This window comes from Terrapene carolina, unplaced genomic scaffold (genome assembly GCF_002925995.2).
Source record: "Terrapene carolina triunguis isolate 2854851 unplaced genomic scaffold, T_m_triunguis-2.0 Scaffold508, whole genome shotgun sequence".
Taxonomy (NCBI): Eukaryota; Metazoa; Chordata; order Testudines; family Emydidae; genus Terrapene; species Terrapene triunguis.
This window is the reverse complement of record NW_020664859.1, coordinates 1,278,262-1,296,003: the sequence shown is the minus strand read 5'-3', so window position 1 is coordinate 1,296,003 and position 17,742 is coordinate 1,278,262. Positions and strand designations below refer to the sequence as shown.

Genomic DNA, 17,742 nt, shown 5'->3' with positions numbered 1-17,742 from the left:
GGGTAATGCGTGCACATCATGTTCCTGGAGTCAGAGAACTTGAAAGTAGTGTCTGCTGGTCTGCGCATACAGCCCTCTCTCACCTTGTGTTCCCGACCAAGATGATAAAAGGCAGGGCAGACTGCCCGCCTCTTCAGTTCCTTCTAACCACCACATGGTCTGGGTTGGAACCTTTATTGTCCTCAGCTCTGCCGTCGTTTCTGAAAAACAGTAGTGTTTTAGCTGTAAATAGTTCACCCTTTTAGACGTTTAATAGATTTAATAGTTTTTACAGTTTTAATTGTTTTAGAATTAGTTTAGGCTACTGAGGTTGTTCTCCCATTTGCTTCTCCCCATACCTCATTCAGGCACCGAACTATGCCTAGAACTCCGGGTTTCAAATGCTGTGCCTCCTACTTGCAGTACTTCTCGGTCAGTGACAACCACCATCGCTGCCTTAACTGCTTGGGAGAAGCTCACCTTGCAGCTTTGTACAGCATTTGTCAGTCCTTCCCCAGCCGTACCCAAGAGGGATGGGCTCTTTGCCTCCATAAATACCTCTTGGAGATGTCCATGAGACCTCAATTGGACCCAGTCTGGGGGACCCCGCCCCATATATCAGCCTGAATCAGTGAGGAGTGTGCCTCCTGCTGTTAAGTTGTCCTATTCTGGTGCTGGAGGATCCACTCCCAGAGACCCAGAGCGGGGCCGAGTCAGGAGATCAGGAAGCACTCCCATAAGCATGGGGCTAAATCTTCCTCTAAGTCCATTCCGAAGATACCGGATGTGTCTACGAGCAAACCCACCAGATTGGCCCAGGAGGATGTCATACATCCTAAGTCCCATAAACCTGATAAGAAAGCCCTGAAACATAGGGCTGTGCTGGCTCCACACCGCACTCCATCAGTACCATTGCCCCGGCTCCTCCCAAGACACAAGGCACTGTAGCACTGCCAAAGGCAGACCATCAGCAGCTACCATCCTTGTCACCAGCACTGGCAGCCCAGACAGAAAGAGAGGTCTGGATCCGTGGCCACACCTCAGAACATTTTCACTCTCCCTGATCCTGAATCCCCTCCTCCATAAGGACCCTCCATTTCCAGAGAGCTTATCTCACCTCCTAGAGACCTGCCAGAGGGACAGAGCTTATCACCCCTAACATACAGAACTTACACATCACCATCAGCACCAACTGTACTGCCATTGGAACCTGAGTCTGCCCTTTTCCTCCTCAGGAGACTCGGAACCATCGGAGGAACCACTCCTCCTGTACTGCCACTCCCCAGGAGACCCACAACCTTGGGACCAACCAACGCCTCACCTGGTTCAGAGTCATTGGTACCCCATGCCATGGGGACCCCCGCCACCACCTGTCAATCCCACCGACTGGCTATATTGGGGACCTTAGCACCAGTATCCCCCTTCACAATCTATCTGATCCACTAGAGAGTTGCCACCTGCCTCCCCTACAAGGGGGACCATTGAATTTACCCCCCCAATCCGATGGAGAAGAAGGAGCACTACACTCCAATTCCAGCAGTTCTGCCGGAACTGATCAAGCTGCCGTCATCATCACTGGATGAAGTGGTGGTTTAGGTATTCTCTTCCCCCTCCCCTCCCCGCCCCCTTAGACAGTTCCAAGACCTTCTCCGTAGAGTCGCCAGTAACTTCAGATTCCACTAGAAGAGATCCAGGACTCCCAAACACAAGCTCTTGGACATCCTCCACCCCTCTGGACCTATAGAATAGCCCTCCCTGTCAATGAGGTCATACTGGAGCCAGCCAGGACTGCGTGGCACATCCCTGCCACCTGTGCCTCTACTACCAAAGGAACAGAGAGACATTATTATGTACCAACTAAGAGTTTAGAGTTCTTGATCTCTCACCCAGCTCCCAACTCATTGGTGGTTCAGATCACTTCAGAAAGGTCCAGGCAACAACACGCCAGCTCTACCCTTGCGGACAAGGAGCGTAAATGCCCAGACCTGATGGAGAGAGAGGCTTTCTCGTCCTCCAGTCTTCAGTTCAGGATAGCCAATTATGAAGCGCTACTGCTAAATATGATTTCCTGAACTACGCTAAGTTTGAGGAATTCACCAAGAGCCTCCCACAGCAGGATCGTTCTCATTTCCAGGCCCTCATAGAGTAAAGAAAACTAATAGCTAGTCTGCAGTTGATGAAGCTGATACCTCCTCTCGAGCCCTGGCTACCACCCTCATTACGTGGTGGGAGTCCTGGCTCCATGCCTCAGGGTTCCCCAGGGAGGTCCAGAGTACCATTGAGGACTTTCCCTTCAATGAAACTCAGCCCTTCAATCAGAATATAGATGAGTCCTTACATACCCAGAAAGACTTTAAGGCTACCCTTTGACCCTTGGGTATATACACACCTTCCCCAAAGAGGAAGTTCCTGCACCAATCCATCTCACTGAGATACAGGACCCAACATTTCTACCATCAGAGACCTTACGAACCACTGTGTAAAAAGCAGAGATTCAAAAGTCCAGCTTCCCTGTGCCCTCTGCACCAGTCTTGACATCCCAATCCCAGCCCCCAACTCAATGGTATTTTTGACACGACCTTGAGAGCCGTGAATCACTGAGAACAATACCTCCCAATTCCAATACTCCATTTGGAGGTCATTTAGCACTCTTTTTCGACACCTGGAGTGCAATAACAACGGACAAGTGGGTGCTGAACGTCATCCACTCTGGCTATTCAATCAAGTTTGCAATGCTACCACCTCCAAAACCCTCCTCCCCATCCCTCTTTGGGGACCACTCTCATGACAGTATTCAAGGAACAATAGAATGCATTCCTCTACAATATCAAGGGACAGGTTTTACTCAACCTACTTCCTCAGACCCAAGAAGAAGGGTGGGTGGAGATCAATCCTCGACCTCTGCCACCTCAACCACTTTATTCGCAAACTCAAATTTTGTATGGTTATATTGGCAGTGATAATTCCATCTCTAGAAAAGGGCATATGATTCACAGCTCTTGATATGAAGGATGTGTACTTTCATGTCAATATTCATCCCGCCCACAGGCGGTTTCTCAGATTTCCAGCGGGCTGAGACCATTTCCAATATAGAGTTTGACCCTTTGGGATAGCCACTGCCCCCAGAGTCTTTACCAAGGTATTTTCTGTGGTAGCAGCTCACGTCAGATGTCCTGGCCTCCTTGTCTTCCCTTACCTCAATGACTGGGTCCTTTCTGCCAGATCTTGCTGGGAAGCCTTTATGCCAACCTCTATGATGCTCCGTCTCCATTCCTCACTGGGGCTCAGTGAGAACATCAAAAAATCTGTTCTTACCCCCACACAAGCTTTGAACTTAATCGGGGCAACCTTGAAGTCTATCACTGCCAGAGTGTATTTGCCCACAGACAGGGTAAAGACCATGAATGACATCTTAGCTTACATCACACGCAACCCTCAAGTAAAGGTCAAAACATGTTTGTCCTTCCTCAGCCACATGGCCTCATGCACCTATGTCACTCCATTCACAAGACTCCAGCTTCATTGCCTTCAGGCATGGCTACAGTTGGTTTACTCCCCAAGCTGCCAGTCTATGAACCTCACACTGACTTTCCCTCCAAGGAACTGTCTTCCAACCTGTGGTAGACAAATCCTCATCACGTATGCATAGGGGTCTCCTTTCTCCCCTCTTCACTGGACAAGACCATCATTACGGATGTGTCCCTACTAGGTTGTGGAGCCCATATGGGCAACCACATAGCACAGGGAACGTAGACATCTTGAGAGTCCAGAATGCACATCAATGTCCTGGAACTACAGGCGGTAGGGAAGACCTGCGAGTCCTTTCTTCATTTAATCCGCTCTCACCACGTCCTCATAATGTCAGACAACAAAATCTACATCAACGAACAGGGGGAGCGAGATCTGCCTCCCTGTGTGCAAAAGCAGTCAATCTCTGGAGCTGGTGCATCAGCAATCAGATCACCCTATCTGCAACCTACCTTCTGGGGACACAGAATGTGCTCGTGGACTCCGTCAGCAGGCACTTCGCAATCGACCACAAGTGGGAACTTCATGACACTGTGCTTAATGATATTTTCACTCAATGGGGAAACCAAACCAGGGATCTGTTCGCTTCCCAGGCCAACAACAAGTGAGTCTCTTTGCTCCAGAGGAGTCCTAGGTTACTGCTCCCAGGGTAATGCTCTCCTTCTTCCCTGGTCAGACCAGTTCAACTGCGCCTTCCCTCCTCTACCGCTTCCGCCACAAGTGGTACACAAGATCTGATAAGACAGAGTGACAGTCATCCTGATCGTCCTTTTCTGGCCCAGACAGTTTTGGTTCCCCAACTTCCTGTGCCTGTCATCTCATCCCCCGATTACCCTCACAATATTCCCTGAGCTTCCGATCCCGTGCAATGGCAGGATCAAACACTCCAATCCCCTACTGCTTCACCTCAGGGCGTGGTATTTGGATAGTCATCAGCTCTAGAACAGGTATGCTCCTCTCTAATAGCAGAAAGGACTCAACTAGGAAATGTTACCAATCGAGCTGGAAATGCTTCTCATCCTGGATGCAGCAGAGAGGCGTTCTACCAGAACTATGGGTATCCCACTCATCCTAGACTATATCCTATCTCTGTAGACATTGGGCTTATCTCTCAGTTCCCTGCAAGTCCATTTGATGGCTATCAGTGCATTCCATCCCCCTACAGATAGCTACACTGTTTTCGCGTACCTGCTAACCACTCAATTCTGGAAAGGCCAGATAAGAATTTTCCCACCTCTTTGAAAGATGACACCCTAAAGGGACCTGAATCTCATTCTTTGGGTTCTGATATGGCTCCCCTTTGAACCCTTGGTGACTTGCTCCTTGTTGCTCCTCTCCATGAAGGTCATCTTTCTCATAGCTATCACATGGGCAAGGAGGGTTGGTGAACCTGGAGCAATGATGGCACACACTCCATATACTATATTTCACAAAGATAAGGTTTCTTTACACCTACATCCCAAATGTATCCCTAAAGTGGTTTTGGAATTTTACCTTCACCAATCCATTCATTTACCTTGTTCTTCTCAAAACCACAAGTGTTTGCAAAAGAGCATAGGCTCCACTCTCTGTTCAACAATCTTTGGCCTTTTACCTGCAGAGAACGAGATCATTCAGAAAATCCCTGAGGCTGTTTGTTGCTATAGCGGAGCGTCAGAGGTCACACCATCTCCACCCAGAGAATGGCCAAATGGATATCTGGTTGCATCCTACCCTGCTATCCACTCTCAAACCTTCCCCCCCTGCTCCCTCATGGGGGTACAAGCACACACCACAACTATAGTCTGTCTTCAGGACGTATCCCTCCTAGACATTTGTAAAGCGGCCACATGGAACTCCGTCCACACATTTGCAAGACATTACACTTTGGTACAAGACTCGGCTGCTGACGCCTCATTTGGGACGGCAGATCTCCGCTCGCTCCTACTGTCCTCATCCTCACACCATCCACCTATTTAGGTACTGTCTGTCAATCACTTACAGTGGAATACAATAGGGACCATAACTCAAAGAAGACGATGAGGTTACTTACCTGTAACTGGAGGTTGTTCGAGATGTGTAGTCCCTATATATATTCCACTACCAGCCTTCTTTTCCCTCTGCTTTGGAACTTATCTGATTCATGGTGGAGAAGGAACTGAAGAAACGGGAGGTCCACCCCACCCTTTATCGCCTCGGTCGGGAGCACGAGGCAAACCAGGGCACATGCATGGACCAACAGAGACTACTTTCAAATTCTCGAACTCCAGGCACACGGTGCAGATGCGTAACCCACAGTGGAATACAGATAGAGACCACACATCTTGAAGAACCTCCAGTTACAGGTAAGTAACATCCTCTTTTATATTAGGTGCTGTTAGCAGCTTACTCCATTATCCTGTGGAGAGGTGCATTCTAGCCTCCTCTCTGCAGCTGTTAACCAGTTCTTGTTATTCTAATTTTGTATCTTTTTTTCTGTTCAGTGCATGTGCCCAGAGAAACTGTGGCAGGGGCATCTGAAAAACACTAAAATAAATAAATATTGCTGAGTTCTAGCACAGGGCTCCCTGTATTTATTACTCTTAGTCCTGCTGCTGCGGTGATAAACCAATTATATTTTCAACACACCAAGCTGACTGACCTAAGCTGTGCACAAATGCAGTAGCCAGACCTCTTTTCCAAGAACTGTTACTGCTTTGTCCAGAAACAGAGCGTGGACTAATGGTTAAAGCAGTGGACTGGGGGCTCAAGACTCCTTGCTTCTATTTTCAGCTCTGTCATTGACTCATTAAGATTTTGGGGACTTTTTTGTGCCAGGTTTTCCCATCTCTCCAGCGGGTATAATATATCTATCTGTACTTAACCTCACACATATGTTGTGAGGCCTAATGAAAGTTTGTAAAGTGCTTTGGGATTCTTAGATTTAAGATGCTGTAGAAAGGCCAAGTTGTTGTTGTTGTTACTCTTATCACCGTACATGGCCAAAGTTTGTAAGGTTGTGGGAGACGTTTAATTCAGATGCTTTAGGCTATTGTATAGCCCATTTTAGTCTCCTTTGGGCAATTTCCTTTTCAATGTACTCTCTCATCTAATTACCTTGGGAACTTTGTGTAGCAGACAGTATTGCCAAATCCAAGATGGCTTTTGGTAGAGACACAATGCAGTTCTGCAGCATCCCTGACCTTGATTTTATCTTAAATGATGATTTGAAAAGAAATGGTACCTGCTCATTTCACCTTGATGAGTCTGTTAGAGGAGAGTGAAATAATGTGGAGACTCAATTCTGAGTTATACTGGCTCTTCCCTTCCGAAATTGAAATGGGCTTTGGAAGCTAATACAGTATTAGATTGCTGCATTTCTACCATGCTATGTCAGGAATCGCAGGCAGCGTGGAAAGTGAGTGACCCTTCTGCTCAGCATATGCTGCCTTGTATGTTTTTATTCCCCCTGACAGAGAACATCCTATTGAAGTTTAAATGTAATTTCAGGAAGAGAAAATCTTAGCGTGTGGGATCTGTTCTGTATTAATTTTGTTTCCCTTCAGTTCTCTGACCTCAGCACAGAGGCCAGTCTATATTCCTACTGACAGTTTAATCTGAAATGTCCTGCTGTATTTGCTCATTTTTCCAGCGAGCCGTAACTGATTTGTAGTGTGGCTGGGCACGTGTGTAGCATACACGTGTGCTTGTCTCTGAAGGATTTTTTTTCCTTTTACCAGTTAAGCTCTTTCTTCACGCATTTAAAGCCTCTAACAAATGCTGACGCATTTACCTCTGGGGACTAAGAAATTTGTGACCAGGAATTTTTCTGCAAGACCTTCTGCCAGAAAGGCGAAGTTAGCTCCACGTTGATCCCCCCCCATACGTGAAACTCCAAATTTGAAGCCAGTGGCTGAGGTGGTATGTTTTGGGGTGAGAAAGGCTTGCCCTGAGAATACTGAGAACATACCTTTATCCACCCCTCACACCATGCTTCTTCCCAGAAAATAAGAGTGTAACCTCTTTGTAATTATCACTAGGGGGACAAATAATACTTTGCACTTGCAGCATGTAACACCATTTATTTGAGATCCCTCAAGCACTTTGCAAGCATTGACTCTGAGAGGAGGGCACAGTAGATAGGACTGCACCCCCTCTACAGGGAAACCGAAGCCCAGAATGGTTAATCACTTGACTTGTTCAAGACAGACAGCTAGTTAGGATGAGAGCTGAAAACGGAATCCAGGAGTCTTACTCCTGGGTTCTTTGCACTAACCATTTAGACCCATTTCCTCTCAACCAGAGGAATTCCTTAGGGATGCCCTTTGGAATAATCCTGCAGTAGCTTAACATGTAGGGGAGAGGTGGAGCGAGAAGGAAGGAGCTTTTATTTGATACCCAGAGTCCTGTATGTGCTGAGGGGCAAGTGTAAGTTATAACTGAGGGAAAGCACTATTGAAGTATGCCCATACAAATGGCTTTGATGTTAAGGACAGCTGTCTGAGAGCTGTATGGTCCTTTCTGCAACATAGCTCACCCCCCAGATCTATCTAAAGTAGTGCTGGCCTGATTTCATCACTCCCACTGACCTTGATGGGAGTAATGGGTGCTCAGCCCTCTGGCAGTTAGGGGAACAAGGCTTTCCTAATGCATTCCTAATGTAGTGCACACCTCTGCTGCTGGTGGTATGTGCAGTGCTGGCTCAAGTTACCTGTGTCCCTCCACAATGGGTATGTTGCATGAGTATGTTGTATTTGTTGGTGTCGCCATGAAACAAATAAGGATCCCATGTGAAACTGCCTGATCCCACAAGAGGTGTGCAGTCACTGCTATCCTGCCTTGCACTTTCTTTCATCGTGTTGTTGTTGTTAGCTAGCTGAAGGTCTTGCTTCTGACTTGAATTTTTACTATTCTGTCATAATATGCAGATGGCCTACTCTGGATATATAGGGTAACTGCTAGCTGTTAGCGAACAGAACACGTGCTGCTTGGCTGACTGCCTCCTTCTGCATGCAGCTTGCTTTGGCAGGCTGCCCTGGCTTATGTGGACTGTAGGTTTTGAAGATCCAGCTTTGACTAGCTGTTGAAAAGTTTCATGAGGTATTTTTAATCAATAAATTAAATAGCAAAGCTGCATTCAGACCTTTCACTCTGGGGGGTTGGGAATCGGAAGCATCATCTGGTCAGTCTCTTGTGAAAAAAGCATAGTTCAGCATGAGTGTCTATACACAGTCCCTTCAAAGCAACAAAACCATACTCACCACTCTCTTTTACAGGCCCTTGCTTCAGAAGGGATGCCTCTGACCCTTTCACTGCTGGGGTAGCTAACTAAATGTATAACCTCTGTGTAAAGGGAAATCCCATTCATTTTGTTTGGGGTGGGGGTCCTCTGTCATTACAAGGCATATGGGTGATGTAGCTTGTCCATAGAAATAATATGTATGCAGTGTTGTTGTAGCTGTGTTGGTCCCAGGATATTAGTGAGAAAAGATAGGTGAGGTAATGGTCCAGTAAAAGATATTACCTCATAGAAATAATACTAATGTTATTTATATGGACCCAGGAGGCTCAGGGAGCCATACAACAGAATAAAAACAAATCCAGAGTGATAAAAACAAAATCAAATCCCACCCTCTTCATACATACACACATGAACAAGGGTATCTGATTATACAGGGATGAAAAAACGGTAGAAGGGAAGAAGACAGACCTAGGGCCAGTGCTGGTCTTTCTAAAAACAACCTTTGAGAAAGACAAGCTTTAAAATACTTCATTAACATTTTAGAAAATCCACAAAGGCTGTGGATTTAAGCAGATAGCAAGTTCCACACTGCAGGACCTTCTGCTTGTCAAAAGCAACATTGGCAAAAGCAAGTTGCTGACTTCAGACATGAGGTTGAAGTGCAGGGCAGGTGTGTGAGCGCAGAGACTCATCAGTACCAGGTGCAGGGAACAAGTCTTGAAGGCAGCCACCATTTAGAGTTTTAAAACTGATAGGATTCTCTGGCAGTGGTGAGACCATCGCTAAAATACTCTGCTTAGTCCCGGGCAAGAAAGTGTAGTGATGGATGAGTAGGGTGGAGAATTCAGAGAGGAGCAATAAAAGGGTCGAATACTGCCCTTGTTTACAACAGTGTATCTCTACAGTGACTCCAATGAAGCCATTTTCACTAGTGTAACTGAGATGAGACTGCCTCAAAGCATTCCAGCATTCGGGGAGATTAAGGTAGGCCAGGTCTACACTAAGAAATTATGTTGACTCAGCTACGTCACTCAGGTGTGAAAAATCCACCCCCCTGAGCAATGTAGTTAAGCCGACCTAATGCCCAGTGTAAACTGCACTAGGTCAATAGAAGAATGTTTCCATTGACTTAGCTACTGCCTCTTGGAGAGGCTGATTAACTACGCCGACAGAGAAACCTCTCCTGTTGCTGTAGTGAGTGTCTAAGCTGAAGTGCTCCAGTGGCATAGCTGCTGCTGGAGCAGTTTAAGTGTAGACATGGCCTTAGATGGAAAGAATTAAATACGTGTAGCTGTTTGAAGTACGTGTAGGATGTGTAGCAAGGAGGGAGAGGATTTGTGTAAAGTGATCCAAGGGGCAGTGACAGGAATGGGATGAAATTGAGCATAGGAAGTTTGTACAACTGAGATTTATAGATGGTAAAAGAGTCTCCCAAGGAAATGGCACTCACTTTATCACTAGGATATTTAAAACTAGACTGGGCAAAGCACTTGAAAATGTAGAGAACAATTCTACACTGGTGAGAGGATGGACAGATTGGTGCCTTTTTCATTTCTAATTTCTGTGCTTCATATAGTGTCACAGATGGTTTGTATAATGCACAAAACACGTGCTTTCCTGACTCTTTTCCCTTAAGGGGTAATAGTTTGAATTTTCCTTTAACAATTCTGCTTGTCTGATAGTGTTTTTTTTCTTCTGACACAGGGGGTGCTCCCAGGTGGGAATTATCAGGGCACTGATCGAAGCAGGCATTCCAGTTGATATGATTGGAGGAACTTCCATTGGCTCATTCATGAGTGCACTGTATGCTGAAGAGCGTAGCTATAATCAAATGAGGATCAAAGCCAGGCAATGGGCAATGGTAAGAACGTAGAATATATGTTTATGTTCTTTTCCACTTTTAATATATAGGAGTTTTGACATTAGCCACAGCACACATGGCAACGCAGAAGCAGCAGTCCAGGGTCAGAATACAGCCTCTGGATATTAGGAGAGGTGAAGAAGGGTGTTTGAAATGCCTCTGATGTGTTTGTTTTACCAATAGTGAAGGATGAGAAGCTGCTAGTGCCTTATGCAAAAGTGTACACTCCTACAGAGCATGAGATGCTTTGTGGGCATGCTTCCTGTATAGGATGCTTCCTGTAGACAGAACTGGTGGCAACTGCAGTGAGGCATGTCAGCAGCTCTGTACAAAACTAATCTCCATAAATCAGGAATCTGATGTTTTGATCATCGAGCATATTTACCTATGTCTGTTGGAAAAACAGATCGCTCTTAGGGCACTTTGCTGGACTTGATCATATTTTGTAATATTACACTGCATCAGTAGGACAAATGCCTGACTCCGGGGCTGTACTGAGCTGACTTCTTGCTGTGGATCTGGCTTTTCTTTCTCTCATTGTACAGGTGGGTTTAGGGTGGATGTGTTATGGGGAAGGATCACATTAATGCATTCTGTGCAGTGAATAGACAGTACAGGAGCTTGAATTTAAAGTAGGGCTGTCAAGCGATTAAAAAAATTTAATCACAATTAAAAAAATTAATCGTGATTAATCACATTGTTAAACAATAATACAATAACATTTATTTAAATATTTTTGGATGTTTTCTACATTTTCAAATATATTGATTTCAATTATAAAACAGAATACAAAGTGTACAATGCTCACTTCATATTTATTTTTATTACAAATATTTCCGTTGTAAAAAAATAAATAGTATTTTTCAGTTCACCTAATACAAGTACTGTAGTGCAATCTCTTTATCATGAAAGTTGAATTTACAAATGTAGAATTATGTACAAAAAATAACTGCATTCAAAAATAAAACAATGTAAAACTTTAGAGCCTACAAGTCCACTCAGTCCTACTTCTTGTTCAGCCAATCGTTCAGTCAAACAAGTTTGTTTACATTTGCAGGAGATAATGCTGCCCGCTTCTTGTTCACAGTGTTACCTGAAAGTGAGAACAAAGTGTTCTCATGGCACTGTTGTAGCCGGCGGCGCAAGATATTTACATGCCAGATGCGCGAAAGATTCATATGTGCCTTCATGCTTCAACCACCATTCCAGAGGACATGCTTCCATGCTAATGACGGGTTCTGCTCGATAACAATCCAAAGCAGTGCGGACCGACGCATGTTCATTTTCATTATCTGAGTCAAATGCCACCAGCAGAAGGTTGATTTTCTTTTTTGGTGGTTCAGGTTCTGTAGTTTCCACATCGGAGTGTTGCTCTTTTAAGACTTCTGAAAGCATGCTCCACACCAGCAGACAGTTGATTTTCTTTTTTGGTGGTATGATTTCTGAAAGCAGGCTCCACACCTCATCCCTCTCAGATTTTGGAAGGCACTTCAGATTCTTAAACCTTGGGTCAAGTGCTGTAGCTATCTTTAGAAATCTCACATTGGTACCTTCTTTGCATTTTGTCAAATCTGCAGCAAAAGTGTTCTTAAAATGAACATTTGCCGAGTCATCAACTGAGACTACTATAACATGAAATATATGGCAGAATGTGGGTAAAATAGAGCCGGAGACATACAATTCTCCCCCGAGGGGTTCAGTCACAAATTTAATTAACGCATTATTTTTTTAACGAGCGTCATCAGCATGAAAGCATGTCCTCTGGAATGGCGGCTGAAGCATGAAGGGCCATATGAATGTTTAGCATATCTGGCACGTAAATACCTTGCAATGCCAGCTGCAAAAGTCCCGTGTGAACGTCTGTTCTCAATTTCTGGTGACACTGTAAATAAGAAGTGGGCAGCATTATCTCCCGTAAATGTAAACAAACTTGTTTGTCTTAGCAATTGTCTGAATGAGAGTAGGACTGAGTGGACTTGTAGGCTCTAAAGTTTTTCATTGTTTTGTTTTTGAGTGCAGTTATGTTACAAAAATAAATTTACATTTGTAAGCTTCACTTTCACGATAAAGAGATTGCACTACAGTACTTGTATGAGGTGAATTAAAAAATACTATTTCTTTTGTTTATCTTTTTACTGTGCAAATATTTGTAATAAAAATAATAATATAAAGTGAGCACTGTACACTTTGTATTCTGTGTTGTAATTGAAATCAATATATTTGAAAATGTAGAAAAACATCCAAAAATAATTAATAAATTTCAATTGGTATTCTATTGTTTAACAGTGCGATTAAAACTGTAATTAATTTGTTTGAGTTAATCGCATGAGTTAACTGCGATTAATCGACAGCCCTAATTTAAAGGAATGCCTCCCAGTCCATTTTTGAAGACAGGCTGTATGTTAATCACCCAAAGCTACCCATCAAGCAGCCAGTCTGTCACTCCAAACTTGTTATGAATTTGCCTAGTGCAGGAAGCAAAGGCAAGAGAATCCTCAAGTCCTGGAAAATCTTTTCTCCTAAGGAGACAGAGAAACCTGCACAATGATAACATTGTAACACGCAAGGCCCTAGGCTGCCAGAGAGGGACTGTTAAGTTTCCACTACCATAGTGGTAGGTCGGATCTGTGTGAGTTCCTGAGGACTGCAGGGCTGAAATAGACACCCGTTACTTCTACATGTACACCAGCCCTACTCTCAGGGTACGTCTATACTTACCTCCGGGTCCGGCGGTAAGCAATTGATCTTCTGGGATCGATTTATCGTGTCTTGTCTAGACGCGATAAATCGATCCCGGATCAATCCCGGAAGTGCTCGCCGTCGACCCCGGTACTCCTGCTCCGCGAGAGGAGTACGCGGAGTCAACGGGGGAGCCTGCCTGCCGCGTGTGGACCCGCGGTAAGTTCGAACTAAGATAGTTCGACTTCAGCTACGTGAATAACGTAGCTGAAGTTGCGTATCTTAGTTCGAAGTGGGGGGTTAGTGTGGACCAGCCCTATGTGTGAATGTACATGTTTGCACAAGTGTTAGCTGGTGTTTATCATTGTTTGTCTTTTTATGTGCTGGAGTCTGTTTTCTTTCCAAGTCTGACCATATAACTTTCTCTCTTTCACTTTCACATGCTGTCATCTTTTGAGTAGAAGTGATTGACTGAGGTAATTCTTCTCTAAACTAACTAAGAACCAAATGTCTGATGTAAGATGTAGCCCCAGTGTTCCAGAGGTCAGGTACTGCATTAGGGAGGAAAATGTTAATTATTTTTTTAAATATACGAAACTCTGGGTTTTTTAGCTACACTTAGCTGTGTGCTGACTGTTTAAATAACAATTTATAATTTGTTTGGGGAATTAAAAACACCAAAAAACACCCACAAAACTGCCGTACCACCAAGCAGTGCTGGTTATAGATGACTGGGATCTTCCAATTATAAAGTGATTTAATGTATTTATTTTATTTCTAGTTTTCATATAAAAATTGTTTCCAATTTGTTTTTTCTAATGAAAGGAAAGTGACCTGATGAAGTCGAGGGGGGAGGGATAGCTCAGTGATTTGAGCATTGGCCTGCTAAACCCAGGGTTGTGAGTTCAATCCTTGAGGGGGCCATTTAGGGATTTTTAGGAGGGAGGGATAGCTCAATGATTTGAGCATTGGCCTGCTAAACCCAGGGTTGTGAGTTCAGTCTTTGAGGGGGCCACTTAGGGATCTGGGGCAAAATCAGTACTTGGTCCTGCTAGTGAAGGCGGGGGGCTGGACTTGATGACCTTTCAGGGTCCCTTCCAGTTCTATAAGATAGGTATATCTCCATATATTGGACTGAGATATTGAAGTTTCCAAGCTGGATTGAAACTAACAGTCCTCTTATATCTTGTGAGACTTATAGTGGGAGACAGAGAAATCTGCAACTGGCATCTATTCTAACATTGCCTTTTGCAGGTGGCTTCTCCAGCTGTAGTCAGCTATGGGTTTGGCTACTTTCCCACAGCTATAGCTTATTATGGTTCCCCCCACCCACCCAGTTACACTTCTAAAATTGGATGGACTGACAATCATTAATTTAAATAAACCCCTACATTGTGGGTTCCGACCTTTACCAAATACACACACACAGTCACTTCAAGGGGAGTGTCCATATAACAAAGCCCACAAACTTCCCCACATTTTCTGCTTGGTTTTACTTCCATAGCAATCTCAGGTCCTCCCTTCCATCCCACTCTCTCTTTAAGTTCACTTGTTCCCTGCCCTCCCAACTCTAACTCTGCACCCATTTCCCAACATGCCATGATCACTGCAGCAGTCTTGCCTTCGCAGCACCATCACTAGAGGGCAGGGGTGTTATTCTGGGACCCTATGGAGGGATTTAAGAGAGGTTATGAAGGTTTTGTGGATTAAAAAAGCTTTCAGTAACTTCCTGTAACTGGATTAAAACAGCTTTAAGTAACTTCCTGTAACTCTTACATCTCTGCAGCCTCTTGGAATGTTAGCTCAAGCTTGGTGTCTTTAGAAAGCAGAGATTCTGAGCTTCTTGGTGATTACAGGTGCTGGATCACTAGATTCAGATGGCTGCAGAGGCCTCACAATTAAAATGGCACTCAGTAACTTTGTAGAAATAAACTTAATTTTAGTAAAAATAGATCAGCCTTCCCACACCTCTTAAAGGGTTGGGAGGGAGCATGCTAATCTCCTCCAAGGCACACAAGTCTAACCAGGGCCGGCTCTAATTTTTTTGCCACCCCAAGCAAAAAAAAAGAGCGCTGCCCTGCCATAACACCCCCCCCGCGAGCGCCGCGCCACCCCACCGAACCCACACCCCCCCCCCCCCCCCCGAGCACCGCCCGGCTGAAACAAAAACAACAACAACAAAAACCTCGACCGCTGCCTCGCCGAACCAAAAAAACCCCAAACCCCCGAGCGCCCCCCGCCACCCCAAGATTGGCCGCCCCTTACAAGGTGCCGCCCCAAGCACGTGCTTGGTCGGCTGGTGCCTGGAGCCGGCCCTGAGTCTAACGTAAGAATGGCTGCTGGGTTGCACCTCCAAGAGAACTGAATTATAGTGGAGGGACAATTATCCTCTCAGTCTGAAAAGCCCTTTCTTTGCAAGCCTTTGAGATGAAGGGAGCTGTATCTGTCAAATGTTATTTATCATCCAGATGGGATAGACTTTTAAATTGTACAGGCAGATTTTAGTCTAGTTTTATTGATACACAAAGCATATGTTGTCACACTGCTCATTCCTAGCTTTGGTACTGTTCTATTAATCCAGTGTGGAGTGGCCCCACTTGCTACCCAGACTGTCTTATTCCTGCAGTGTACAAATAAAAACTAGGGGTATGTCTACACTACAAAATTAGGTTGAATTTATAGAAGTCAGTTGTTTAGAAATCGTTTTTATAAGGTCGATTGTGTGTGTCCCCACACAAAATGCTCTAAGTGCATTAAGTCGGCAGACTGCGTCCACAGTACCGAGGCTAGTGTCGACTTCCGGAGCATTTCCCTATGGGTAGCTATCCCACAGTTCCCGCAATCTCCGCCACCCATTGGAATTCTGGGTTGAGATCCCAATGCCTGATGGGGCAAAAACAGTGTCGCGGGTGATTCTGGGTACATGTCATCAGGCCCCCACTCCCTCCCTCCCTGCCGTGAAAGCAACGGCAGACAATCGTTTCGTGCCTTTTTTCAGCCCAGACGCCATAGCACTGGGATCATGGAGCCCGCGCAGATCACCGCGGCAATTATGAGCATTTAAACACCACGCGCATTATCCTGGAGTATATGCAGAGCCAGAACCTGCCAAAGCAAAACCAGGCGAGTAGGCGACAGCAGCGCGGTGATGAGAGTGAAGAGGAAATAGATATGGACATAGACTTCTCACAAAGCAATGTTCAAATCATGGTGTTAATGGGGCAGGTTCATGCCGTGAAACGCCAATTCTGGGCCCGGGAAACAAGCACAGACTGGTGGGACCGAATAGTGTTGCAGGTGTGGGATGATTCCCAGTGGCTGTGAAACTTTCGGATGCGTAAGGGCACTTTCATGGAACTTTGTGACTTGCTTTCCCCTGCCCTGAAGCGCCAGAATACCAAGATGAGAGCAGCCCTCACAGTTGAGAAGCGAGTGGCGATAGCCCCGTGGAAGCTTGCAACGCCAGACAGCTACCGGTCAGTCGGGAATCAATTTGGAGTGGGCAAATCTACTGTGGGGGCTGCTGTGATCCAAGTAGCCAACGCAATCAAAGAGCTGCTGCTATCAAGGGTAGTGACTCTGGGAAACTTGCAGGTCATAGTGGATGGCTTTGCTGCAATGGGATTCCCTAACTGTGGTGGGGCGATAGACAGAACCCATATCCCTATCTTGTCACCGGAATACCAAGTCAGCGAGTACATAAACCGCAAGGGGTACTTTTCAATGGTGCTGCAAGCACTGGTGGATCACAAGGGACGTTTCACTAACATCAACGTGGGATGGCCAGGAAAGGTACATGACGCTCGTGTCTTCAGGAACTCTGGTCTGTTTCAAAAGCTGCAGGAAGGGACTTTCTTCCCAGACCAGAAAATAACCGTTGGGGATGTTGAAATGCCTATAGATATCCTTGGGGACGCAGCCTACCCCTTAATGCCATGGCTCATGAAGCCATACACAGGCACCCTGGACAGTAGTCAGGACCTGTTCAACTATAGGCTGAGCAAGTGCAGAATGGTGGTAGAATGTGCATTTGGATGTTTAAAAGCGCACTGGTGCAGTTTACTGACTCGGATAGACCTCAGCGAAACCAATATTTCCATTGTTATTACTGCTTGCTGTGCGCTCCACAATATCTGTGAGAGTAAGGGGGAGACATTTATGGCGGGGTGGGAGGTTGAGGCAAATTGCCTGGCCGCTGATTACGCGCAGCCAGACACCAGGGCGGTTAGAAGAGCACAGCAGGGCGCAGTGCGCATCAGAGAAGCTTTAAAAACCAGTTTCATGACTGGCCAGGCTACAGTGTGAAAGTTCTGTTTGTTTCTCCTTGATGAACCCCGCCCCTTGGTTCACTCTACTTCCCTGTAAGCTAGCCACCCTCCCCTCCCCCCTTTGATCACCACTTGCAGAGGCAATAAAGTCATTGTTACTTCACATTCATGCATTCTTTATTAATTCATCACACAAATAGGGGGATAACTGCCAAGGTAGCCCGGGA

The 17,742-nt window shown here is 45.4% G+C and overlaps 1 protein-coding gene across 2 annotated transcripts in view; it reads left to right on the top strand.

Annotated features, from left to right (window-relative positions):
• PNPLA7 (patatin like phospholipase domain containing 7) overlaps positions 1-17,742 on the top strand; it is a 130,852-nt gene that overhangs the window by 48,982 nt on the left and 64,128 nt on the right. For both annotated transcript variants that reach the window (XM_026658720.1, XM_026658719.1), the window contains one exon: positions 10,412-10,568. In XM_026658720.1, the coding sequence (XP_026514505.1) occupies positions 10,412-10,568 (157 nt within the window). The remainder of the gene's footprint in view (positions 1-10,411; positions 10,569-17,742) is intronic.